At 37.2% G+C, this 27,833-nt stretch overlaps 2 protein-coding genes across 9 annotated transcripts in view; one reads left to right on the forward strand and one right to left on the reverse strand.

The window, feature by feature from the left end:
* PIG-S (phosphatidylinositol glycan anchor biosynthesis class S) overlaps positions 1-27,833 on the forward strand; it is a 227,528-nt gene that overhangs the window by 192,758 nt on the left and 6,937 nt on the right. The gene's annotated exons all lie outside the window — the stretch shown is intronic.
* On the reverse strand, positions 4,327-14,011 carry LOC148936267 (uncharacterized). The gene has a single exon (XM_089078610.1). It carries the CDS (start codon positions 13,883-13,885, stop codon positions 12,203-12,205), a length of 1,683 nt encoding a protein of 560 aa, XP_088934736.1. The 5' UTR covers positions 13,886-14,011; the 3' UTR covers positions 4,327-12,202.

Raw genomic sequence — 27,833 nt, forward strand, 5'->3', positions numbered from 1 at the left:
AAGATTAAAATGGGGACAAGTTCTCCTCTGTAAGTGTCCGTGTATTTCGGTAAATGCTGAATAGACGTCACTCGAGAAAGAAGAGTAGTTTTAAGAAATTAGAAACTGAAATTAGAAATTAGAAATTAGAAACTTTATAATTTTAGTTGATAACTTTTAATCTAAAATAACAGAATTTATATACAAGGATTGGCTATGTACAGAATGTCTATTTACAAGGCAGGGAATCTGAACCGACAAAGAAATATAGAGTATTCTATCTTTGGTTTTGTTGCAGCGATCAGTTGTTTGTAAGCTAAGTATAGAATTCCGCGAGTCGGCGTTTGATAGTCACGTCGGTGTTAATTAGGTGTGCGGTGCGCAACGGGCAGGTGTAGTCGACGATGCGTATATCAGACTCGCTTCTTTACTTTCCACTAATTTATCGGTTATTTACTATATAGACTTATGCAGGATTGTAATATACTGTAGCTAAAGAGTAATCTCGTATTTAAGTTTCTTGGTAGAACCTAATATCTTACGGCCGGGTGTCGCGTTAAAATGATCCTCGAGTTTCGCGAATCGATGTTCGGCTGTTAATATTGCCAAGGTGCGCGGTATATGACGACGGGCGGAAGAGTACAGCTGTATTTTTAACGGCGTATTTTTATCTCGCTAGACTTATTTTCTTTCTAAGAGTCAAATAACTATTTACAGATTTATAGATTACATTATTATACAAGACTTTAAGTCACAGTTAAAAAGTAAGTATAAGTTTCTCCAAAAACTTAATATATTTGCGGCAGGTAATAATATTGATAAATTTTGCGAAATCTTTTCGTGTGCGGTTTTCCAATAATTTTGGAAATTTAAAACTTAACATTTGAGATGAGTAGGAGAGTCATTGCCACATAAGGCTCTGGCCGGGTAAGTGAGCTCACTTACTCTTGTAACTCGTGACTCGGGAGATCGGTTTGCGACGAGAGCTAAGTCAAAAATAGGCAGGTAGCTTCCTACCCCGTGAATAATTCTCGTACATGTGATGGTCTAGCAAGTCGAAAACGATTGACACCGTGTACGTTTGGCTATCAGGATTCGGATCGGATTATTGTGAACTTAGCTCTGGACAGATGCGGCAGCTGGTTCGCCAAGAAATCATGATCCGATCTTCACCAGCTTTTGGAGGCATTTATATATCGATCAAATTGGATGATATTCGGATTCGGTTGGTTACGGTTCAGCCGAATTCGGATGCGGATTCTCCGTAAGCCGAGTCGAATTTCTGGGAACATTATTCGGATTTCCATGAACTCTTCTGAAATCGGAATCACGATTCGGTAATACGAATGATCGCGGTATCGTTCAGCGGCATATGATTGCATGCCCTACACAATTTTCGATCACTTAATTCTTGTCTCTACTTATTGTTCTTTTGCTGAAAGATTGATTTGATATTTATTTATTTTATGCCTTTCGACTTTGAAAGGGGATACAATATCGTAAAAAATAATACAATAATGCATAACTTATGTATTATGTATTACAATTTATAACAATAATATAATTCTTTAATGTAACATAACATATAGCAATATAATTATATTTATTTGGTTTCCTATCAATGAGAAAAACTTTAGCGATTTTAACCTCATTCGTTTTCTTTTCTTATCTTAATAACTTTTCTTATCCAGCTAATTCCTTCTTCTTTCTCCGCCATTAATTTTACAATCTTCTTGCTGCTTCTTATTTCTATTATATAGTTCGTTACTAAATGTTTTAATATTTCCATCTCTTTATGACAAATCCTGCACAGAGTTTTCTCCTGTCCTAACCAAAATTTACTACTAAATTCCTCATTTTCGTATCTAAATCTCGCGATTTTCTAAAAATCCTTCTGTCTCGACTTACTTAATTCCAGAATCCCTATAGAGAGTAATTATATCTTTTCCCGTATCTGGAACTCTATGTCTTACTATACTGTAATTGTTTTTGAATATCTATATCCCTATTATAACTAACATGCTAATGACTTCTCCCCCTTTCTTCCTTATTCTTTTTATTTCTAATCCTGACATATCGTTCCTGTGAAAATATAATTCCTTCTCTGCGACCCATCTGGATTTAGATTCCCTATTCTTCCCGATTTCAGTTAAACACTCCTTAAGGATTATATTAGATGAATTTACCCTAATTTTTTTCTTCAAATTTTAATACTCTTTTTCCCGTTTCAATGCCTGAGTCTTCTTTTCTCTCTGACTATATATCCCGGCGTGTTTCAGTCTAGTCCTAGCGACCATTTTATATACTTGTCTTGACAGCTTTCTATTAACTCGAACTCTTTCCATCCCCATACTTCCGCACCATACATTAAAATATTTTTTATCAAGTGATTAAACACATTCTTCTTCTAAAATCTTCCGTAACTTTCTTTGTTCTATTCCCCAGACTTGCTTCATTGCGTTAATTGCCTTTCTGTTTCCCTTACATGCCTATCTGGACTGTTATTCCTTTGCAACATATATCCTAAATACTTAAAGTGATCGACTTCTTCTATTTCTGTTCCGTTCCAAAATCACCGTTCCTTTTTTCTCCTCCCTCCTCCCTTTTTAAAAGTCAACATCTTTGATTTTTCTACACTTAAAATTAGATCCCTTTTTTTTAAAATTTAGCAAAACTTCTTAGCATTTCTCTCATTTCGTCTGCATCCTTCGCTACTAATACCAGATCATCTGCATAAGCTAAGCTCCATATTTTTTCTCTATTTATTACTAAACCTCCTACTTGTTTATTTCTTAAGATATCTTCAATCTTGCGATATAAATTGCAAACAATGTAGAGCTTAGAGAACACTCTTGTCTTATTCCTGATTCAGTCCAAAATTCCTTTGTTTATACTTCATCTATTATAACTGTATTAAATGTTTCTTTATAGATTTCTTCTAGTCTATTTATTAAATGTTGGTCCCGTTGGTCCTCAAAAATTAATCCCTTTCTTTCTCATAACCGATCATAATTTCTTTCTATTATGTCAATTGCTGCTTTCAAGTCTACAAAAAATTTTATTTACGCAAATATTTTATTTCCTTTCTTATTAATTTTTTTCTCTATCACATAGTTCAATATATAGATGTTGTCCATAGTTCCTCGTCTTCTGAATCCTGTTTGCGTTTCTGATAGAAACAGTCTTTTTCTACTTTATTTCTATCTTCAGTTTTTTCTTTATTATCATAGCATAAATTTTGTAGGCAGTATTAAAAAGAGTAATTCCCCGATAATTTTCTGATTTATTCTTATCATCTTTTTTATGTAGAGAAATTACCCTTTTCCTCCAACTTTTCGGGAAACCCTCTCCTCTCCATATCTTCTAAATAATTTTTAATAATTTACTTTTCCTGAACAATAAAGCCATGCCTCATTTTTTATTTCATCTTCTCCTGTCGCCTTCTTCTTTTTTATCCTCTTTATTTGTCTTTCCAATAGTAATATCCTCTTCCGCTTAATTCTCTGACTATTCTATCTTCAGCTGTTATCCTTTTTTTCAATTCCTTGAAGCAAAGTCATGAAGTGCATTCTTCATTTTTTTTCTGTTTTGATATATTTATCCTTCTCTTTCTTTCCATGTTAATGTATCTCCAGATCTCTGTTTCTGTTCTGATATGTTTCTGATTTTTTCCTCTTCTTTTTTTCTATATTCCTCTTCCCTTTCCTTACAGAACTTTTGATATTATCGCATCTATACTCTTCTATACTGCATTCATTTTTCCTTGTTTTTTTGAGTACTTTCCTGAAATCTCTTTTCATCTCCTTTCATCATTTCCTTCCTCCTATTTTACCTCTCTTCATTATTATCTCTTTCTTTTGAATCGCTTACTTTATTGCTCTCTTTAGTTTATTCCATAATTCTTCTTGTTTTTTCAAATTTTATATCCTCCAAGTTCTCTCTAAAGTTTTTTATTCCTTCTTCCGTCCAACTCTGCTGTATGTAAAACTGAATTCCAAGAGCAATTTTCCATCGACTTATTCTCATTTTCAAAACGCAAAAAAACACATACAAGTAGATGATTCGTCTGATTCGGTAGTCTGATTCGGTTCTCATATCGACGATTATTCTATCGATCTTTTCTCTTGCCGCTATATTTGCTAAGGCGTAGTCAATTACTGATGAACTCCTTGAACCTATATATGTTACAATATTTCACTGTCCCCGTCTCCTTCAATATTTCCATTCAATATATTCGACCTAACCTCTTTCTCCTATTTCTTCGAGAAATATCTTACTCTCTATATTTACTATTTTGTCCTTCGATTTTCTTCCTAATTTATCTCTGGCGTTTCCCCATATGATTGCTTTTTCTTTCTTCTTGCATTAAAATCTCCTTCTATCACAAGATTTCCTTCGTTTTTCTTCAGTATCGATGTCTTGATATTTTTCATAGTCTCCAATATATCTTTACCATTGTATGCTGTTACAATCTTCCAAGTTTCTTTACCTAATATTACTCTTCTTTATTGTATGCCCTCTGAATTTATCTTCTCATCATTTTCTTCCTCCTCCTCAATGTCCTTCCTTACTCCAGTGATAATACCTCCCGTAGCTCTTCTTCTGTTCTTTTCCCTCCTGGCAGATTGGCAGCGCCACCTGAATTTTCCTGGCAGATAATCGTTCAAACTTTTCCATCGCTTTTCCTCTATCCAGGTTTCCAGTTATATTCCAATTATATTGAATTCTTTTATATATTCCCAGAATTATATATCTTTTTATCTAATCTAGCAACGTTTCAAAAACCTATTCTAATCTTCCTATTTTTAGGAGTTCATTTTCTTTTTCTTTCTTTTGTTTCTTTATTGTTACTTAATAGAGTGCCTAGCTCTCTTCTTATCTTTTTTATGTGCAATCTACTCTCCCATTAGCTCTGCAGCCGCAGAGACAAAGTAAACGGGAATGGCCACACTAATCTCTTTTTACTCCATCAGTCCACTTTTTATGAATCCACGGAGTTCTGCCTGCTCCAAAAATTTGACCTTTTTAGTTCTCTCAGACCTTCCTCTCCTTTCCATATAAATTTTTTATCATTAACTTGTACCTCCTATACTCAATCTTTACTTTTCCGCCATTCGCTCTTTCCGCATCCGCGATTAGACGAATTTCCTTTTGAATTTTTCTTTCTTTCCAAGTCAGATTGTTGTCTATGATTATATTTTTCCCTTTTAGGCTACTTTTCTTTACCCTTACTAATCTTTTCTGTTCTCTATTTTTGAGCTTTGCTGTTACCATGTTTGTTCCTCTTCTTGTCCAGAATGTCTTCTATTTCAGCGTCTATATGGAGCTGTAACTTTATCATTTCTTCTACTGCAATTTCCAAAGAATCTCTTTTTGGGACTTCCCAGTCTTTTATTACAAGATTATTTCTCTTTTTTCTTCTTCCTCTAGTCTCCTTTTGTATTTTTAATACCTTAATCTTCTCTCGCAAAGCGTTGTCCCCGCTCCCCTTCTTTAGCCAATTTTCTTAATTTTTCTTCCATTTCTGTAATTCTTGTCATGTTCTGTCATTCTTCCCTTACGAAGATACTTATTGGATTGGTCAGTTTTGCCACGAATCGGAGGGTGTTAAATAATTTTCGAGTGTTTGTTGTAATTGTCGCAGAAAAAGGATTAAAGAAAGTTTTCGTCGCGGATCGGAAATTCAATTATTTATTGCCGTCTAACTGTTAGTAAACAAACTACAAAAAATATATTTTTATTGGACTTTTCCCGCGTCGACAAATCTTTTCGCGCAGCCGCAGCCGCAGCCGAACACATCTCTTCTAGACATGTATTTAAAATATTATAAAGACTTAAGTATGAAAAAGTTGATACTATATTTACTGACATTGGATCAAAAATACAACTTCAAAGGAGTATTTGAACTGATTCAAACAAGATATAAAAGATTGTGCCGATTGTGACTATTGAAACATGAATCCTCCACACATCTGAGAGCAAAAAATAATAAAAAATGAACCATAAGTATTATAACCAATAATATATAACCAAATAAGTATTTTTCAAAATTTGATTAAACTTATTTTACTGGCGGAATATAGAAACTAGAAAAAAATGGACCAAGTGTAAAACGGTCTTACTTTCCCCACCCGGATAGACTTCAGTCGGTCGTCAAGGTGGGGAAGTGAAAGCGAGAGAAAAGAGAGATATTTGTTTTATACTGATCTTTATTTGGTCAAATGTAATAATCCGCGGTATTTTGCGACGTTTCAATATATGATCGGTAAATAAATCGACTGTTTGCAGGCGAAGGTACAATTGTTTTCGCTTTGTGTGTTCGCTCGGACGATCGGAATTTGACTAATGCGCGCGTGTTAATTTGGTAATGTGGGGTGCGCGAGGTGCACATGGAACACATGTATTGTCGCGAGTTATCAACGAACAGCTATTTTTACGAAACCGTTAATTACTCATTATGTTCGACTTTGGGGAAGTTGAGGAGTAAACTTTAGGAATGTTGACAGCGAGATATTGGGGCTTCCGATTCCGCGTATTCTCTGAACCGTGGAGTCTTGTTCTGTCAGGCGTCCCGACCATGCCAGGGAGCGTCCTGATACTGAGAGGCGAGCTAATGTTCGGAGTATTCGTCAAAAGTACTCGATTACGCCAAGGAGAATCCTGGTGCTGTGTTCAGAAGTTGGGCGGCTGAATCTGAATACTCTGAAGCCGAGCGGACTCGGCCGTACGGGAGAGCGCCTTAACACTATTCAGAGCAGCGGATAATGGTCGGTGCGGAGAACTCTGCCGTCGAGCGTACTCAGCCATTCTGAGGGGCGCCTGACTTGAAGTAGAATTTTAGAGGAGGATAGACAGAAAGTATCCGTAATTAATTACGGAGAATTCTATGTTGTACGAGATTAAAAATTGACGCAAATGCTTGTTTGCGAAAGTTTGTTACATTCCGGTCGGATCAGTGGTCCCCGACATATAGTCGATCGAAAGAGTTATTCGGAATGAAGCGGGAGAAGGACGCTTTGTTACAAAGAGTATCAAGTTAAAAGAAGAGTCCCTTTTAATTTAATTAAATCTCAAATGTTTGAGATTTAACTAAATTATTGCAAAAGTTCTGGGACTGTGAGCGATGTCCCGATAGTCGATGCCACGATTCGCTTAGTCTATATCACTGATTTCACCCACGACTAGTTTATGTCTATTTTCTTCACTATTAAACGAGTTCTTGAAGTGCGTTCCGAATTAAACATGAACTCTGAATGAGCCGACACACCATTAGAGTTTGAGAAGAATCTGAGCTGCACTGTGTTTGACGAATCTTGGAGAGATTATATTAATGCTCTCCAAGTGAGCAAATCCAAATCTCAGAGAGAGGAAATCGAGGATTCACTCGCTGACTATGTGAACACCACGTGGTGAGCACGAGCATCGCGTGATGATATACCTTTGCAATAGTCTGGCGACACTCCCGATCATGTCACTTCCATTTTGGGTGAGAAAGTCTTGAGAACAGAACTGTCCGTTTGTGAGTTTATCACTGCACGAATCACGATCGCCAAACATTCTTCGAACGATCAGCGATGCATCTGATGGCCGAAAACACAAGAGATCTAATGAGAGCGCGCACTAAAGACGCACCGGAAGCGCCTCAAGTGGCCATTTTCCATGGTCATATATATTGCACGTGTCCGCATAGTGCTGCCATCTAATAACTAGACCCACGCGCAGCTTTCATAGAGAATAAACTCATTCTCGAACAGAGAGCATATTGAAAAATGATTTTGTTGTTAAAAATATAAATGTTTTATTGTTAGACTCGAAATTTATCAAACCCTCATAACACAATGAACAATCGAAATTGGCTGTGATGTGATTGAAACTTCACATCTAAAATATTTCTAAAAAGACAGTTTGATACTTGGCAGCTATATAAGTGTCGCATGACTAGGAGTCGAAATGGACGCGGAAATATTTGTTACGTCCGGGTTCTCGTCAGGAGGAGGAGAACTCGGGTGGACGCACGGAACCTCTCCTTTTCTCGCGGAACGAGTCGTGATGCCGATCCGCGAGTCGAACGCGCGTTAAGGGGGGCAGGGATCGGGTCAGCGTCGGCGACGTTATTACCCTTACCTGCGCCCGCGCTATTCGGTGGTCCGTTTTAGGTCAGAGAACCGAATCTCTTTGACCAGGGATGGACCTAGTGCGATCTTCAGGGAGCCGAGAACGGCGCGGGGTCAAGGTTAGGAGAGAAAAAAAATAACTGTTTACTACCGAATTTTGATCAATTAATTTTAATAAGAAATAACAAAAGTGAACTACAATCTTCTGTTCGTATACATAAAAAGGTTAAAGTATTGATAACAAAAAGAGGTCTTGTACATACAAATATAAAAAAAAAACGACCGCGGGGAAGGAAAATCTCTTGTATACCCAATTGCTCAAGTTGGGATAAGAAATTGGTGATAGCGAACGGGTCTATAGGATCGGGTTGCAGGTGTGGAGGAGGATTGGGGTGCGCGCTGCGGAATGCCTTAATCGGGACGAGGTAGGGGAGAGGATCACGGGAAATGTACATAGGGACAGTATCGGTTATGGCATGCCTGGAGATTTGGTCCCAGAATTGTTTGTCAGGTTTAAATTTTCTTGGGATGAAGAAGGTGCCGGGAGGTGGATGAGCGGGAGAGCGAGGGAATTGACGGACGAGGTGAAAAAACTTCTCCACATCGAAATTTTCCGGAGTACACTGCCTCTCGAATTCGGCTGCGGAACGGAGGGCGGAGGCGTATTGGTGGAGCGATATATTGGCTAGTTCCGGCTCTACTTCTACTAAGCGCTCCGCGAGTTCTTCGGCGTGGCATTCGTGACGAATCCTTTTATTTGCCTTCTCGCGACGGTATCGCAATGCCCGTTTCGTTGGTCCGTTACGAATGGCATTTGTTTGGTTCACTATACAAATGAAGGTCAAATAAGAGAGAAGTTGAGGAATCGAAATAAGGCAGCTTCACCGAATCAATCGGCGGCTTGCCCGGTTGGAATGTTGTGGAATCGGAGGAGGCAGCTTCACCGAGTTAATCGGCGGCTTGCCTGGTTAAAAGGTTGTGGAAATGATTGTGAAGTTAGGGAAGGCAGCTTCACCAAGTTAATCGGCGGCTTGCCAATTTGGAATGTTGGGGTGGTTTGAAGGTAAAATAAATTGAGGGAAATAAGTAAATAAGAGGTCGCGAACCAAACTGCCAGTTACCGCGAAAAAAAAATGATAAGCTTGGACTTACTTTTGTTGTAGCGGCCGGTAGCGATGGTCGGGGAATACAATTGCCCAGGCTGGATCGTTGAATTGTTCGTCGAGAATAATAAAGTCGCGCACAGATTCTAACTGTAATAGTTACGGAAGGTGTCGACCTCGAATGTATCAGGAAGAAGAGAGCGATCCGCTCCGAGTCGCGGTTTTTAAAAGGTTCCGGAGGGGTGGGAATATCTGAGGGCGTGATGGATTTCCGTGTTGGCTTGTCAAATGATAGTTTAGGAAAATTATGAATATAGAGGAAGGAGGGAAGCGGTGTCCTATGATTTGTGGTCGTTTTTCCATTTCCAGATTTCCCAGCGAATGATAGAATTAGTTTTTAGATAGATAGAATTTATTAATAAAAATTCTCCCGCTAGTTCACACTCTTAATCGCTCATTGGTGTGCCAGCCAACGGCCACTAATCAGTTTTTCTTGATTAGTGCTTTTTGTGTTTCCCCACCAATGTGGGGAGTGTCATCCCCGAACGATCCAACGCGTTTCTTATCCGTTAGGAATTTGCTTTTGTTAATATTAATTTTTTATATTGGTAAGTCGTAAACTTGTCGGCGCCGACAAGGCTGTTTACCAAGGATTTTTTGATAATGAGACATATCTCGGGAAAACGATTGTTTATTTAGAGTTTTTTTTGTTTGATCGGGTTATTTTTGTTTGATCGTTCGAAGTGCCCGTTTATGGATTAGCAGCCGTTAAATTTTTCCTTCCCGAAAGAGAAGAATTTGTGAAGTCCCCCGGACGTAACACCCCCCGACTTAGACAAATGTTGGGAGTGCACAATATTTGCAACAATAGGACAATAATTCTTCGCTTTCGGTCCCCTTTTTTTTGTGAAGAAGAAAGAAGGAACAGGCGACCACCAAAACCCCTTCCTTATTCCCTCGTTCTTCCTCGTCTTCGTTTACATTAATTAACGTTACATCGTTTTCTCGATACTGTTTAAAATTAAGTTGTGCGCATCATTCACTCTCTCCTTTCCTCTGGTTTTTTTCTGAAAAATATCTTAAATGTTTCATGTCTGACATTTGTTAATGCGTATTTTTTTTTCGAAGTGGTTTATTTCTTCTTGTTGTGGAGAGTGAAGAATGCGCAAGATCTTGCATGCTGGGATGCTTGGATTAGATAAGAAGAATACTATTACTAGTGTTATCATTATTATCATCATTATTATTATTATTATTATGTAAAAAAAAACAAATTCGGAAGAATTATAAAATTTTTCGAAAGGGTTTATGGTAAATTTGGCTTAACTCTATTCCTTATATAGCGTTCAAGAGTAAGGAAATGATTTTATATAACGAACGATCTGTTTTTTTTTCTTTTTTTTTTTTTTTTTTTTTTTTTTTTTTTTTTTTTTTTTTTTATATATACATATTACGTGAGTACCACCAGTCGCGTCCCGCTTGGCTTGGAATTATTTTTCCATATTCTGCATTCCAAGATGATTTTTCTATCCTCCTTTCCCGGTTTTCCCTTTTTTTTTCGGGATCTTAATGCAAATGGTCAAGCCGTGGCCATTAGGCGTGTTAACGCTCTGTACCTGCCTCAGTCATTGTGTGTCGTCTGATTATATGGTATGTTTGTTATATTAAATAAGGTGACGTTCGCATGACAATTTATTCTACTGGGCAATTATATATATGTAGGATTATTATCCTGCCACGGACTTGTTAATATTATTATGCTGCAGTTCAGGATTGGTAATTGCAGGTGAGGAGAGAAAAGTAAAAATAATAAGCGCTCTCGCTCTCCAGTAGGCACTCAAGCAACACCGATATGAATAAAGAATTAATCGCCTTACATTTCCTTTCTCTTTATGCCACAAAAGGAAAAAATTTAATATAGTAAGTTTAATAATAAAGGAAGTGGATGATATATGTATACAAGGAGCTTAAGTAATTATAATTAAATCATTAAATTATAATGTTTATGGTTATTCGACTTAAACATTACTTTATTGACTAAATAAGTATACGAGATAGAAAAAGGTATAGCTAACAGACGTAAGGATAGTATAATAAAACAAAGGTTGTATAATTGAGTAATAAACAACGGTTGTATAATTGAGTATTTAAACAAAAGTTGTATAATTAACGAAGGTTGTATAATTGAGTAATAAAACAAAGATTGTTTAATTGAGTATATAAACAAAAAAAGGGTTTTTTTTTTTTTTTAGATTGCTGGGAAGGTATCCACGATTCGGGCCTCTTTCTCGACTCGTGCCTCCCCTAGAGATACCAATGCGTCACGAAGGTTCGTGACCCCCCAGTCGTCCTCGTGCGGCAAGACCAATTTGACCATTGCGGCCCCATTTTCCAATGGACGCACGATATTAATATACCCACTGCGTCCCTCGGCTAGGATTCGGCACAGAGCTCTAGTTTTCTTGGGCCAAAATCTAGTTGGTTTAGCCGGTCCTGTGTAGGCTAGTCCATAGGTAAGAGCCTGCCATCTTAACTCCTGGAAACGTTCTTCCAGGCGGAAGATTTGATGGAATGGTCTCCACACCTGGCGTCCTATGTCTCTGAGATCGATCCGGGCGGTCCTCTGGGGTTGACTCCCGTAATCAATCCCCTTTGCCATACATCGCCGTCTTTTATGGCAACAGGCTTGTCTTCCTCTATATCGTTGGGCCAGCAAGTGAGTTCTTTTGATTTGCGGTTCATTCGGAAATTAAGTTCTTCCGATAGATCTTGCAGAGCTGGTTCTCCATTTTTTAGCCGTACCCAAAACAAGAGCGGAGATTCTACTCGTAGGATCTTACACTCGAGACGCCCGCGAGTCAAACGGCTGGTATCGATAGCTTCCATTTTTCTCTTCTCCCTTTTATTTTTATGTTCTTCACTTCTAAAAAGTTTAATAATTGTTAGGTGGTTGCAAAGAGGGAATAGTAGATAGGAGAAGGAAAGAAAGAGGTCGTTTTGTTGATATTATGTTTTTAGTTCGAACGAAAATCCTGATTTTTCCTCTGGTGGTAATAAAGGGTATACTTGGTTTTCCGGGGTCTTACTATACAGGTCAGACTCTGGTGCGCTGGCCTGTTCGGGTTTTTGAATCCTTTTTGTGCCTAATAGTAATAAAAGATGAGTAATAGAGTCCCAGATGGCGCCCAGTAAATGTATGGACCATCCATATACGGTATGCAAAGCGTAACCATGTACGATCGTGTCTATCATTAATTTTATGATTCTTCCGGTGAGGTATATTCCAATTACCCCGGCGCTGATATTGCCGAAAATTAAGAATTTATTCCAAAATTCTTTCCATGCGGATGCAGCGATTTTTGTTATGGATGCTTCGTCTAATAAATTTGAAAATGATCCCCCGTTCAGGGAGATTGGTTGTCCCATCATCCGCCTGGCTACCGTGTTGAGCACCGCCGGTCGCTCAGCAAGGAACAATATGTGATCGCGTAGATCATTGAGATCATTTTCGGTGTATATTCCGCTTGTAGCGAGCGATCCAGGGCTAACATATTTCCACGTAGGTTTGGTCATAGGTTTCATAATTGTGGGCGGCAATGATTCCACAGGTTTAGGCATAAGTTTATACCACGAATCTCCTAGGTGATACATGGTAGATGCGAAAGAGTTGCAGTTTATTTGAGTCCCCTGTCGCAATAGTACATGGGTCTGCGGCGTTAAATAATAGGTTTCGTTTCCCCGAATGACTGGTAGCTGATTATAACAGTTGTCAGTTCTTGTGATTTTTACTTCCACGGGTACGCATTTTACGATGTGTATTACTTCTCCGGCTAACAGGGCCATATATCCAGGTCCTTTCATTAAGTAATAAGCAAAGATATCGGGTGTTTGAGTGGCTATAGCTAAAGCGTTTTTTAACATTCCCTGCTCTAGTTCACACTGTTGCAAAAGGATATTTCTATATAATTGATTTATCTGCGTACGGATGTGCTTTTCGACGTATACGAATTTGGAATTCATGTAGGTGAATATGTCGAGGTTAGAGACACGCGTTCGTTGTTTGAAAATCGTTACGCCACGCGAGGTTTCGAAGATGATTAATTTAGGATGTTCGGTTCGAGTGAGTGTATAGCCGCATGTTACGTATTTTCCTTTGCTAGTCAAGGCGAAAGTTGTATCTTGTGCAGTTAATGAATAGACTATTAGTTGTTGTTCATTTACGTTATCTATTATTTTGTCTGCAATCCCACTGTACAATACTCCATAATTGTTGAATTTACAAGTGTCGGCGGGCACTGGATCCCAATAGGTCTCACCTCCCTCTATATCTGTGCAATGGGTGGTAGTGAGTTCACAGGCCACTCCGGATCTGAGTAGTACTCGATTGCTATTTATTCGTACGTCGGCTATATATTCTTGTAGTGAGATTTTTATGCTGGCGAGTACCACGACGTCAGTCCACGTGCCGTACGGATCCGAATACGTGCTCCCCTTGCACGATCCATCGGCGTCTACGTGTCCTGCCAATGTTACTGGTCGGGCAGTGGTATGATTCGGTTTTAATCCAGTGATATATCCGTTATGTAACTGATAAGTTCCATAAGAATGCATTCGTTGGCACACTTCACGTGATGTTTCTTCTATATATGAATATTTGCCATTCAACACATCCATGGAATGGGAAAACATTCCGCATTTTTTTATTAATCTGTCTATTTCGACTTTGATTGAATAACCTTTACTGACTCGAATTCGTTTATTTGTAGAAGTTGTATATAGACATTAGTTGAATTTACATTTTGTGGCGGAATGTCGCATTCCTCGATATTTAGTAGAGATAAGGTTGTTAGGTTTGTTGAGGGCGAGCCGCAGTCATAGCCTATTATCCCATGCGTTTTATGAAACCGGATTGTTAAAATTGTTATTATTACTGCCCAGCAATTATGGAGATCCATCTGGAAAAGGTTATGTTTTTTCTTGTTATTTATCTGGAGGTAATTTAATATGCGAAATTCGTAAACGATTAGGGTGGACAATTCGACTATTTTTCTTTATTCTAATTTTTACGTTATTTTTATTTAATATTTCTAATACTTCGTGTGGTCCGGTATACTGATCCCCAAATTTACCCGGTTTAGGTCCCTTTAATAGAAAAACGTAATCCCCAGATTTAAAGGTTTGAGGGTTGATTTTTTTGTCATAATATTTCTTTGATTTATGTTTCGCCTCGATAATATTTTCACGCGCGTTCCCTCGAAGGTTATGGAGTAGAGTGACTAAGGTTACCAAATAGTCATCGTAACTAGTTAATTTATCTTCTGGTGCTAGAAATTTTTCCGAAGGTATTCTTGCAATTTTTCCAAATATTAATTCGTATGGAGTATGTTTTGTAGCTTCGTGTACACAGGTGTTATAATTAAACATTGCGAGGCTAACCCATCGGTCCCATTGTTCTTGTTCGTTTGCATATTGTTTAAGATACTCTCCTAGGGCGTGATGCGATCGCTCTAGAGATCCATTGGATTGAGGATGGAAGGCGGTTGTACGAAACTTACGAATTCTAAAAAGTTTTGCAATCTTTCTCATTAAGTCGCTGACAAAATTTCTTCCCTGATCGGTTAGTATTGCTTTGGGTGCTCCGAATATACAAATGAATTTATTAACAAAAGCCTCGGCTATTGTTTCAGAGGTTTGATTTGGTAGGGGAATTCCCATGCTGAATTTAGTCAGTTGATCTTGCAGTGTCAAAATGTATTCATTTCCTCTCTCAGTTTTTTGTAGAGGCCCGACAATATCCATTGCTACTTTGTCGAAGGCTGTTCCCGGAGTATCGGTAATTATCATGGGCTGTTTCGTTTTAACGCGTACTAACTTTTTCAGTTGACATTGTAAGCATTGCTGAATGCCGTTGGACGTCAGATTTTATATTTTCCCAATAGTAATTATGCTTAATTCTGTTATACGTTTTAGTAACGCCTCTATGTCCACCTGTAGGTGAGCAATGTGTTTCGCCTATTATAGAAGGGCGAAGATCTTTCGGAGGATATTTTACTAATCCGTTACAAATAATTAATTTAGCTAATGAGTCGAGAAAGGTCATTTGTAATTGTGTCTTAATATTGCTCCAAGGAATATTGCAAATGAAATCCGTTTTAGCAATGCTAATAGTTTTTAATTTTAATTCCTCTGTTATTTTTCGTAATTCCATCAGAGTTTGCGTTATATAATTTAAAATCATTGTTGGCCCTTCTCTCGACCCTTCTTCAATGGGTAAGGCCACATGAAAGTAGTTTTTGCGTTTTACAACCTGCGGTCTACACAGAGCGAGTTTATTGAAGGTAGGCAATTCGTTGCGCTCGAGTAATTTTCGTGCTCCAGAATCCAATGGGTTTCCGTTGACATCGACAAAATATGCTATGTTATCTTTCCGCAAAAATAATAATTCGCGGGAATCGACAACATTGTTTTTTATTAGCTTATGGCCAATGATAGTTGGTTTAAGTTTATCTACTGTTAAGCTCTTCGTTCTCTTCGTTAGTTATTTCGCTTCCTCCTTCGTCGTCACTCTCTTTTTCCGTGTCGCTTTTGTTGGCTTGATCCGCGATTTCTTTGGGTTGCATTGAATTTAAGTGTTTATTTCGTTCATTTATCGTTTGGCTGCGAGTGAGCATTCTTCTGGCTCTCGGTGGATCGTGTATTAATGCTTTCTCTGTCTGCTGCACTAGTAATTCATCCAGTTCTTCTTGTGTAAAGGGTATGGAATCCGTATTATCTTTAAACAGATGGTCGTCAGGTAATAAATTTTCTGTTTGCTCGTCATCTGAAAGATATAACTCGAAGTTTTCGTCCTCTTCTATTTCTTCCTCCTCGTCGGATTCTTCTAACATTTTAGAAATTATTTCTGCATCCTTTGCTTCGTTGGGATTCAAAGTTTTGCGACCAATAATTGCCTTGCAGTTCACTTCTTCGAAATTCACCGGATTCCTGGATAACGCATCAGCATTTACGTTAGTTTTTCCTGCTTTGTATACGACATCGTAATCGTATTCGGCTAATTTTAATCTCCATCGTAATATTCTCATGTTGGTATCTTGAGCGTTTTTAAACCACAATAAAGGTTTATGATCTGTGACTAAAGTAAATTTTCGGCCGTATAAATATGGGCGGAAATGCTTAACACAGTATAATATAGCCAGCGCTTCCTTCTCGTATGTATCGTATTTTAATTCATTATCAGTTAGAGTTCGTGACGCATACGCGACTGGTCGGTCCTTATTTATTTCACCTTGCGACAATATTCCTCCTACGGCTACTCCGGAAGCGTCGGTGGTTAGGATAAAAGGCTTTGAAAAATCAGGATATTGCAACACGGGTTCTTCACATAATCTTTGTTTTAATTTTTCGAATGACTCTTCTTGTTCTTGTGTCCACTCGAAACGTACGTCATTTTTTAATAAATTTGTCAAGGGTTTTGCTAATTTAGAAAAATTAGAGATAAATCGTCTGTAATATCCCGCTAGTCCTAGAAATTGTTTAATTGTTTAATGTTTCGGGGTGTCTTAGGTCTAGGAAATCGTCGTACGGCTTCTAATTTTTTTGGGTCGGGTTTAACTCCGTTTTTGCCTATGACGTGTCCCAAATAAGTTACTTCGGATTTTAAAAATTCACATTTGTCGGGCTGTAATTTTAAATTTGCTTCGCGTAGTTTATCTATTAAAAGATTATATTTTCTCTCATGCTCTTCTAATGATGACGCGTAGATAACTATATCGTCCATATAAACAAATAATTCCTTTCCTTGTAATCCTGATAAAACTAAATCCATTAATCGTTGGAAGGTAGCAGGAGCATTTTTTAATCCAAATGGCATTCTATCAAATTCATAATGCCCAAAAGGTGTTGTGAAAGCGGTTTTATGGCTATCTGCTGGATTCATTTTTATTTGATGAAATCCTGAGGCTAGATCGCATATCGAAAAATATCGAGCTCCTCCCAATTGATCTAAGATATCGACTATATTTGGTAGTGGATACGCATCTCCGATAGTTTTGTCATTTAATGCCCGGAAATCTAATACCATTCTCCATCGTTTATTTCCTTGGGAATCTTCTTTCTTGGGTACAATCCATATGGGCGTATTGTAAGGCGACTGTGAAGGTTTTACTATGCCCCCCTCTAGCAGCTCTTCTACTTGTTTGTTTATTTCCTCTTTGTGAACTTGCGGAAATCTATACTGACGGGTATTAATCGGCTGATCATCTGTTGTAGATATTTTATGTCGTAAAACATTAGTTGCTGTCAGTTTTTCCTCAGGTATATGAAACCTGTCTTGACTATTAATTATAAGATTTATCACATTCTCCTTTTCATAATTATTCAAGTGCTCTAGTCGTAATAATTCTATAATTTTTGTGAGCCTATCCTTTTGGTTTTCTTCCGATAGTATTAAGCATTTGATAGCTCCGTTTTCCTTGTTATTACTTTGTATCCCTTGTATAACTTTCTCTTTATGTTTTGATTTGCGTTTACGTATACATTCGTCTACTATCACTTGAGATTGATTTTGTCTTAATTTAAAAATTCTCGAGGACGGTTTTTTATTTTTCATTCCTAATTTGCTGAGGTTTATTTCATTCGACTTATTTATTTGTATTCTTTCCATAAGCTCTTTGACGGTAATATGAGAGGGTTCATTTTTTTTATTCGTTTTTTCTGAGAACATCCCAACTCTTGGGAATTTATCGCCTTTTAGCGAGACTGAGGCATTAGTATTGTCGTTTTCGTTTAGGCAGAATCGTGTCGGATTACGTAGTGAGGTTTGGTAACTTCCCTCCTCGTAACCGATGGAGCTGGAAAATGCTCGAGAAGTGCGGAAACTTTCATCGGCAATTCCAGAATTAACCTTTGAAGTGATTCGATAATTTTCACCTCCAAGGAACTCAAAATTTTTTAAATTTTCGGACGAGGTTTGGTAACTTCCCTCTCCGAGGATTTTGGGATGGGAGGATATCTCAGAGGAGGTTTGGTAACTTCCCTCTTGCTGAGTATCGAAATTATGATTTCTCCTTTTGTTTCCTCTCATTTTAATTTCGTTTTTATTTTTGACCTTTAAATTTTTATTAATTTTATTTCTATTTATGGAAATTTTAATTTCTTTATTATTTATATTTCCGTCCTCTTTTGTCTTTGCATTCTCTCTTTCATTCTCATTTTTATTTTCATTTTTATTTTCGTTAACAATTTCAATATTCATAATCTCGTCTTCCTCTCTACTTATTTCATTTTCGTTTAACAATTCTTTTTTATGGTCAATATGTTTGGTCTCTCTTGGAAAGGAATTCGGGTGTGAAGTTGTTAATTCTTCGTGATAATCTAATGTCTTTATTCTGGTTTCACACAGGTCGACCATCTCATTCAGAGGTCTAAGATTTATGGTCGGCACCCTGACTTCTACTTCTTCGTCCCGCGTGTTTATGATATTTAAGTATGCTTTCCCCGAGACATTTTCCACGATCGTGTCCCCTAGATAGATTCCGTAAGTTATCTTCAATTTCGGTACATATCCAATTTTGACATTAGGGTTGCCAACTCTTACATAAAATAACGATTCTGATCTGGGTGATACTACTATAGTTTCTGGTGACAGAAAAGATACTTGGATACCGGATACATCTATACATCCTTGTGCATAATCAATTTTCGATGATGTTTGTTTAAAGAAATCGTTGCCTAATATACCAGCTTACGGTATCGGAAAGTCGTCGGGTACTATGTGGAAATTTACTGCGGTGTCGAAAAGGCTTAGCGTAGTTTCGCCAAGAGTAAAGACCGGATAATCGTTTATTCCGTTTAATTTTAGAATGTTACAATAATTAATGCGTACTCCCTCAGGTATAAAATTTTTTTTAATTATATTAGGTCCGGAACCGGTGTCTAACATAAGAGTTATGTGAGGGACTGTTTTTTGTATTTCTACCTGAACGGTCGGCACGCGACTGTGTTTATCGAGGTTTACCGCTACTGAGCGAGCGTTCGGAGCGTTTTTTATTGAGGCGCCGAAGATGTCGACGGGCGTGGAATCCGTTCGGTCCCCTGTTGCACGTCCGGCTTCGAGGGGCCGTTGGAGTTTACCGAATCTTTTGCCATTCTTCGATTATTACTTGCGATGCGCAATTCACAGTTTTCGAGGAGATGCCCTTGCGTTTTGCAATATCGGCAAAATGGTGTGTTATTATCGCTTGTAGTTCGATCCATTCTAGATCTGCAATCCCTAGCAGTGTGCCCTGCGGTGTTACAATTCTGACAAATAATTCTGGCTTTATTTTCTGTCATGCGCAGTTCGTTTTGCTTTTTCCAGCAGTTATTAGCTGAGTGTCCCTGTCTATCGCACCACTGGCAAATCAAGAGAGGCTTGTTTTGATTAGTACTACGGCATAACTTCGCGTTATGACCGGTTTTAAAGCACAATTGACAGACAATCGTATTTTCTCGTATCACGTTAACAGTTCGCCGTAATTGCGGGTCGCGCATTCGACATTTACTAGCATCGTGACCACGTTTTTTGCAAATCTGACATATTAGTATTTCGTAATTCTGCTGTGAATTTTGAATGAATTTTCTACAGTTACTGGCTAAATGTCCGTCTTTATAACAAATTTGGCAAGTTTCGCGTTGTAAGTTCATTTTTGCGATATTACCACGCCGTAAATCTGACATCGCGCGTAATTCTCTTTCTATGCGTATCGCGTCGGCTACGGCTGCTTTAACATCCATCTGTGAATTTCTTAATATTCTCTGTTCGATCTCCGGTTTTAACCCCTTGATAAAGCATTTACACATGTCTCTTTCTAACGAATCTTTAATATTCTGTTCGGGAAGAGAAGGTCCCGAACTTCGATATGCTTCGAGTATTTGCTTCCCCAAAATTTTTACTCTATTCGCGTATGTTATTACATCTTCGTCGTTCCCTTGATAGACACATCCCAATTCCCCTTGTAGTTGATAGACATTCTTCGAAGGACCATAAATTTGTTTTAAATATTTAGTGATTTGAGCGACATTGTTAAAGTCTTGATCCTGAATAGTTCGACGTGCCTCTCCGATTATACGTGTTCTAATGATTTTAGCAAATTGAGGCTCAGCCTCATCGGGAAGCATAGATTTCGCCTCCTCGCAACCCTCGATAAAATAATTCAATGGAATATTTTGTCCATCGAAGTATGGAATGGCGTCGACGGCGTATTTTAGCGTAGCGAAAGGATTATTTTGTGCCATTTTTAAAGATTCTAGGTTTTTTGCCTTTTCGTCGAAATTATCGGAGTTATTACTAGTTAATGACGTTTCGCGTGTGGAAATATTAGATTCAAACGTTTCGCAAACAGTGTCGAATCGCTCCTCCGCTATCGAAGTGTCCTCCAGAGAAAAAGTGACGTGTTTGGAAGCGAGGAATTTAGATGGAGTGGATGTGTGCACTGTTTTCGACGCGCCTGGCTTGGGTTTACCGCCACACTCTAAACCGAGTTTATAAAGTTCATCTACTTCGGACTTATTCGAACTTGACCTCGTACTCATTCCCGCTAAAGATCGCACTTTTTAAATCCCGGACGAGCCCCCAATTTTTTAAGCTCTGTTACGTCCGGGTTCTCGTCAGGAGGAGGAGAACTCGGGTGGACGCACGGAACCTCTCCTTTTCTCGCGGAACGACGTCGTGATGCAGATCCGCGAGTCGAACGCGCGTTAAGGGGGGCAGGGATCGGGTCAGCGTCGGCGACGTTATTACCCTTACCTGCGCCTGCGCTATTCGGTGGTCCGTTTTAGGTCAGAGAACCGAATCTCTTTGACCAGGGATGGACCTAGTGCGATCTTCAGGGAGCCGGGAACGGCGCGGGGTCAAGATTAGGAGAGAAAAAAAAATAACTGTTTACTACCGAATTTTGATCAATTAATTTTAATAAGAAATAATAAAAGTGAACTATAATCTTCTGTTCGTATACATAAAAAGGTTAAAGTATTGATAACAAAAAGAGGTCTTGTACATACAAATATAAAAAAAAAAACGACCGCGGGGAAGGAAAATCTCTTATATACCCAATTGCTCAAGTTGGGGTAAGAAATTGGTGATAGCGAACGGGTCTATAGGATCGGGTTGCAGGTGTGGAGGAGGATTGGGGTGCGCGCTGCGGAATGCCTTAATCGGGACGAGGTAGGGGAGAGGATCACGGGAAATGTACATAGGGACAGTATCGGTTATGGCATGCCTGGAGATTTGGTCCCAGAATTGTTTGTCAGGTTTAAATTTTCTTGGGATGAAGAAGGTGCCGGGAGGTGGATGGGCGGGAGAGCGAGGGAATTGACGGACGAGGTGAAAAAAACTTCTCCACATCGAAATTTTCCGGAGTACACTGCCTCTCGAATTCGGCTGCGGAACGGAGGGCGGAGGCGTATTGGTGGAGCGATATATTGGCTAGTTCCGGCTCTACTTCTACTAAGCGCTCCGCGAGTTCTTCGGCGTGGCATTCGCGACGAATCCTTTTATTTGCCTTCTCGCGACGGTGTCGCAATGCCCGTTTCGTTGGTCCGTTACGAATGGCATTTGTTTGGTTCACTATACAAATGAAGGTCAAATAAGAGAGAAGTTGAGGAATCGAAATAAGGCAGCTTCACCGAATCAATCGGCGGCTTGCCCGGTTGGAATGTTGTGGAATCGGAGGAGGCAGCTTCACCGAGTTAATCGGCGGCTTGCCTGGTTAAAAGGTTGTGGAAATGATTGTGAAGTTAGGGAAGGCAGCTTCACCGAGTTAATCGGCGGCTTGCCAATTTGGAATGTTGGGGTGGTTTGAAGGTAAAATAAATTGAGGGAAATAAGTAAATAAGAGGTCGCGAACCAAACTGCCAGTTACCGCGAAAAAAAAATGATAAGCTTGGACTTACTTTTGTTGTAGCGGCCGGTAGCGATGGTCGGGGAATACAATTGCCCAGGCTGGATCGTTGAATTGTTCGAGAATAATAAAGTCGCGCACAGATTCTAACTGTAATAGTTACGGAAGGTGTCGACCTCGAATGTATCAGGAAGAAGAGAGCGATCCGCTCCGAGTCGCGGTTTTTAAAAGGTTCCGGAAGGGTGGGAATATCTGAGGGCGTGATGGATTTCCGTGTTGGCTTGTCAAATGATAGTTTAGGAAAATTATGAATATAGAGGAAGGAGGGAAGCGGTGTCCTATTATTTGTGGTCGTTTTTCCATTTCCAGATTTCCCAGCGAATGATAGAATTAGTTTTTAGATAGATAGAATTTATTAATAAAAATTCTCCCGCTAGTTCACACTCTTAATCGCTCATTGGTGTGCCAGCCAACGACCACTAATCAGTTTTTCTTGATTGGTGCTTTTTGTGTTTCCCCACCAATGTGGGGAGTGTCATCCCCGAACGATCCAACGCGTTTCTTATCCGTTAGGAATTTGCTTTTGTTAATATTAATTTTTTATATTGGTAAGTCGTAAACTTGTCGGCGCCGACAAGGCTGTTTACCAAGGATTTTTTGATAATGAGACATATCTCGGGAGAACGATTGTTTATTTAGAGTTTTTTTTGTTTGATCGGGTTATTTTTGTTTGATCGTTCGAAGTGCCCGTTTATGGATTAGCAGCCGTTAAATTTTTCCTTCCCGAAAGAGAAGAATTTGTGAAGTCCCCCGGACGTAACATATTTTAATAAATGAAGAGCAAGGAATTAATATGAAGTTAAATCAAATATTAAAAAGAGGAAGACGAGAAAGCGTTGAAAAAATGTTTGCAACGAGGAAAGAAAATTTGGGGAGGTTCAGATTTAATGCGTTACTAATACGGACGAAGTTCTTGCATTAAGACCTCGATTGCAATTTGAGGCCTCAACAACTGGAACAGTATATCAGATAGTCGGAAAGATTTATCGGAAAAAATTTATTTATAAATTTATTATTTATAAATTTATTATTTATATTATTTTTTGAGAAGCGTACATGTGAAAAGTTTAGAGTTAGAAAAGTTAGAGACATTAAAGTGGATGCAGTAACGGAGAATGATAATGACCCGAAGAATCTTGGAATATACCAGATGCAACGTTACGGGTAAAAAAATAAGGTGGAAAAAGAAGTGTAAAATAAGACTCAGGAACGGTGAAAAAAGAATGCACGAAGCTATAAGATAGAGATGATAAAGTTTGAAGAGAAAGAGTTCGTGATTGATTATGTCAATGTTTTTAAGAAATAAAAAGCAACCCACGGATAAAAAGTCTGAGTTAAAATCATTATTTTATGAATTGTTTGTTATAAAAAAAATGCTTTAAATAAAACCTATTCTGTTTTGAGACGGACATTTTATGATGGATACATATTTTTTCTAGAAGTGGAAGTATTCCTGAGATTTCAAGGTGTAAGAAATTCAGAAAAATTAATGAAAGCCAGCTGGAATTCGAACTCGGGATGCTTTATTTATAAATCGTGATATTCAGTCTGCATGACAGCTTCATTATGATAATTATTTCCGAATTCTACCAACTATTACTTAGTCTTACGGCATTAATATTCTTACAAAAGCGACTTTTATTTTTTTATTAAAATAGTACCTTTTTTTAGTTATGTAGATTGTCTACTTTGGGACGAATTTATTGATTTGTAATACGTTGTTCTTCCAAAGTTATACACAATATCGTTTAATGTTTTTTTTCGTTAAACATTCAGAAATTTCTTTATTTTTTATATTTGAAAAGACAATTTGAGCGCTAATGCAATAGTATTCTGTTTCTAAATGATAGTTTCGTCTTCTTGAAACCTTCTAATAATTTATAGATAGTAGATATCCGTGATCTGGACATATTCATATTATCAGATAGGTAGAATCACCATTTAGCAGAATCCAAAAGGATCATCTTGTTGAATGATGTTCCTCGATGTTTCCATCGAGTTCAAGAAACATTCAACAATATGTAATAGAATATCGTTTCTACCATAGTTCCCAGATTGACGCTTTTAGCTTTTTGTTGTTTAATATGTGCTTTATAAAAGATAAAGTATATTAACAAGATGTCCTTCATAAAATGTTTTCCTCAAGACAGAGTAAGTTTTATTTGAAACATTTTTTTTGAATAACGAATAATTGGTAAGATAATCGCATGAAAAGATTATAATGAATCTCTATATATTGAACTCTATATTAAATATAAATATATTATATTTAATTAAATATAAATATATTAAATATAAATATATAAATATTTAATTAAATAATAATTAAAATAATGAGATAATAGATAGCATTGCTCAGTAGATAAAATTTTAAGTGTCTTATAATTTTATAATTCTTTCTTAATTGAATTTATATATACCGTTACGTTGTAAGTCTAAAAATAGCACGTAATTGGTGATGTAATTATTTGAATTTATTTTATATAGAAATTTAGCATCTAACAAGAGCTGGACTTGGGATCATCGATTTTGAAAAAGCTTATATATGTTAAAATATTCTATTAAAAGAGTATTTGAGTAAAAGGATAGGACGCCATATTCAGCTGTTTTCGAGAAAAATCGATTTAAAATTTATAGCGTTTTTTGTATACTGCATTAAGCCTGTTGTCGCTAAGATCGCGTAACCCTGTACCAATCTTATCGTCGATCCGAGTTCGCTTATTACAATTTTTTTAATCTAGAAAATATTTATTTATTATATTATTATGTTAAATATGTATTATATAACTATATAAAATAAAATTAATTTACTTAACAATTGTTTTTATTTACAATTTTCACTTTTAACTTCAATTATTAATAATTTACTGAATATAATTTTTATTCAATTAACAATCTTATTATTGTATAGGTTTTATCCGATATAAAACTAATAAAATGCCACTTTTAACATAGTTTAATATAGTATTTTAATTAAATTTTAAAATGATTAATTTAATAAGATAAAATTTTAAAAATAAATGCGAAAGATATGCCAAAACTTTTATTCATTTTCATCGTGTTGTAGAATTACTCCTCCTATATTATTTTTGCCATATTATATCTTATCCTCATGATCATTCTTGAATCTCGGAATAGCCGATGCTATGATCGGAAATGCAAGCATGCAAAAGCAAGTCTGCAAATTCCTAAGCGGAGCGCGAACGAGGAATTTGCGAGAGCGCGCCGTTTTGACCATATATGGTCCGATTTAAAATTATAAGACGACACTACTAGAATACTATAAAAACGGTCACTAAATCACCGAGAGCGGGCAGTCACAATACGTAACAAGACAGTTGTACTTCCTCACGGCCAGTCGTTATCAGAGAGTTAATAGCGAGATTCACACGAAACATTGTCAAGAAGCTGTACCAATAAATCAGCTACTTAATGAAAGTGAGTAATAATATTTGACCAAAAGAACTTTCCACCTACGATCCTGCTCGAAGTTCTAACTCCTAAGGCTCGGCGAACCTGACTTTCCCTAATTACAATCTTGTAACCCAATCTGGGCTACAACAATCGCTATTATTAATATTTGCACTCACTGCCTTTATTCAAGGACAGGATCAGATGGGATTTCTTTGTGTAGAGATATACAGTAGAGAAGCAGTCTGGAAGGGAGGCCAAAAACTATTATCTGAGGACATTAAATATACAAATATACAAATATTAGAGTCGAAGCAGTGAGTAACTTAACGTTGAATAAAAAATTACGGACCAAATAAAATTACGATGAATAAAATATTTCTTGTATTAAATAATAATTATAATAACTATAATAACTATTAATTATAATAAGTATAACTATTTTAACTTATTAATTGAAGTTAAAAGTGAAAATTTTAAATAAAAACAATTGTTAATTAAATTAATTTTATTTTACATAATAATATAATATATATTTAACATAATAATATAATAAATAAATATTTTCTAGATTAAAAAAAATATATAATAGGCAGGAATCGAACAGATTGGTAGTACAGGGCAGAGCGCCCGAGCTACGCGATTTTGGCGACAACAGGCTTAATGCGGCCGATATATAAGAAACACTATAAACTTTAAACCGATTTTTCTCGAAAACAGCTGAGTATGGCGTTCTATCCTTTTACTCAAGTACTCTTCTAGTAGAGTATTTTAATATATATAAGCCTTTTCAAAATCGGTGATTTCAAGTCCGTGCCCTCCTCTTGTAAGATCCTGCTTCCGAGGAATTAGCTATATTTTTAGTTCTTATTTATTACATATATTTGGCTTATTTTAATATTTTGTAAATTTATATATACAAATTTAAAACAATTGCTTCTGTTGCGAATTACGTGTCTTTATTAATTAAGAGACTTTCAATGCAGCAACTCAAAGCTATATTTTTAAATCGATAATCAAATTCGAAAATCGATTACATCCCCGTTTTCCTTTCATTTTCCTTATATGAAATTTTTATTGCGAAAAAAATATAATTATTCATATCTACAATTTTTTATGATGAATATATTCCAAAACATTAAATAATTCAGATAGCAAACCGTGTCAAAAGCATAAATTGTGAAGTTATGCCAATAAAAATCGAGCAGCAATCCAGTATGGGCTGCTGTAACAGATGCTGTCAGCAAAAATGCAGCACATGTCGAGCAAACTCTGCATCATGCAGTAAAAATTTAACAAAGTAAGTTGTCGTCATAAATAAGTCAGAATTCAAGCATTTTGTGTTGCCATAATATTCAATAGAAAATACTCCAAAATTTAGCATGATATACCGTCAAAACATATTGCAAAAATGTAGTAAAAAATCTGGCATATCTATTTTTTCACACTGTGACATCAGAAATGCGACAAGAATGCAACACGATCTGTGACGTCAGATACTAGCAGTAGAAACGGAGTACAGTGTGCTATCACACCGTGACGACAAAATTTCGACAGGTATAAAGCACGATCTGCCTTATCAGTGTGTCGGTAGAAACGCAGCAGAAATCGAACACAGTATGCTATCACGACGTGACGGCAAAATTGCGGCACGTATATAGCATGAGCTGCTTTATTAGCTGTTGTAGACAAAAAGGTTGTAGACAAAAAGGTAGCAAAAATCAAATGTTACGTCCAAACTCCGGAAGGAAAAATCTGAACTAATTAATGGAACTAGGAAGGACGCTCAGAGTTGTTTGTTCTCTCCTTGTCTCTGTCTTTCGCAGACCGATGTTCGGAGTGTCGATTTGCGAGTCGAACGCACCTTTTGTGCACAGGCTAACTGATCAACGTCAGTGACGCTATAACGCTAGCGCGATCGGTAGTCCGCTTTTTGGTCAAAGAGGTAAATTTCTTTAATTAGGGATAGGATCTCGTGCGATTCTTCGGGTAGCGAGGAATGAAGGAAAAAAAAAGATTAATTCAATTTAATTTTAATGCAAAATATTAATTATGAGAGATGGTTAATGAGTTACAAGAGGATTACACATACAAAGAGGATTCGTTATAATCGAAGGCATGGCACAAATTTACAGATTACTAATTCAATTAATATGAAAAAAAGGAAATTTTAATCATTATGATGAATTTTTTTGACGAGAAAAATTACAATTCCGATTAACATTTGAAGAATGAATTCGAGATTGAGTTCGCAAAGAAAGTACAATTTCGACTTAAGTATGAAAATT

Source organism: Pogonomyrmex barbatus, unplaced genomic scaffold (genome assembly GCF_055798465.1).
Source record: "Pogonomyrmex barbatus isolate J1 unplaced genomic scaffold, ASM5579846v1 scaffold25, whole genome shotgun sequence".
Classification (NCBI taxonomy): domain Eukaryota; kingdom Metazoa; phylum Arthropoda; class Insecta; order Hymenoptera; family Formicidae; genus Pogonomyrmex; species Pogonomyrmex barbatus.

Excerpts from the sequence above, each read along its gene's own strand:
- LOC148936267 (XM_089078610.1), bottom strand. The coding sequence starts at position 13,885 with ATGTTTTCCCATTCCATGGATGTGTTGAATGGCAAATATTCATATATA.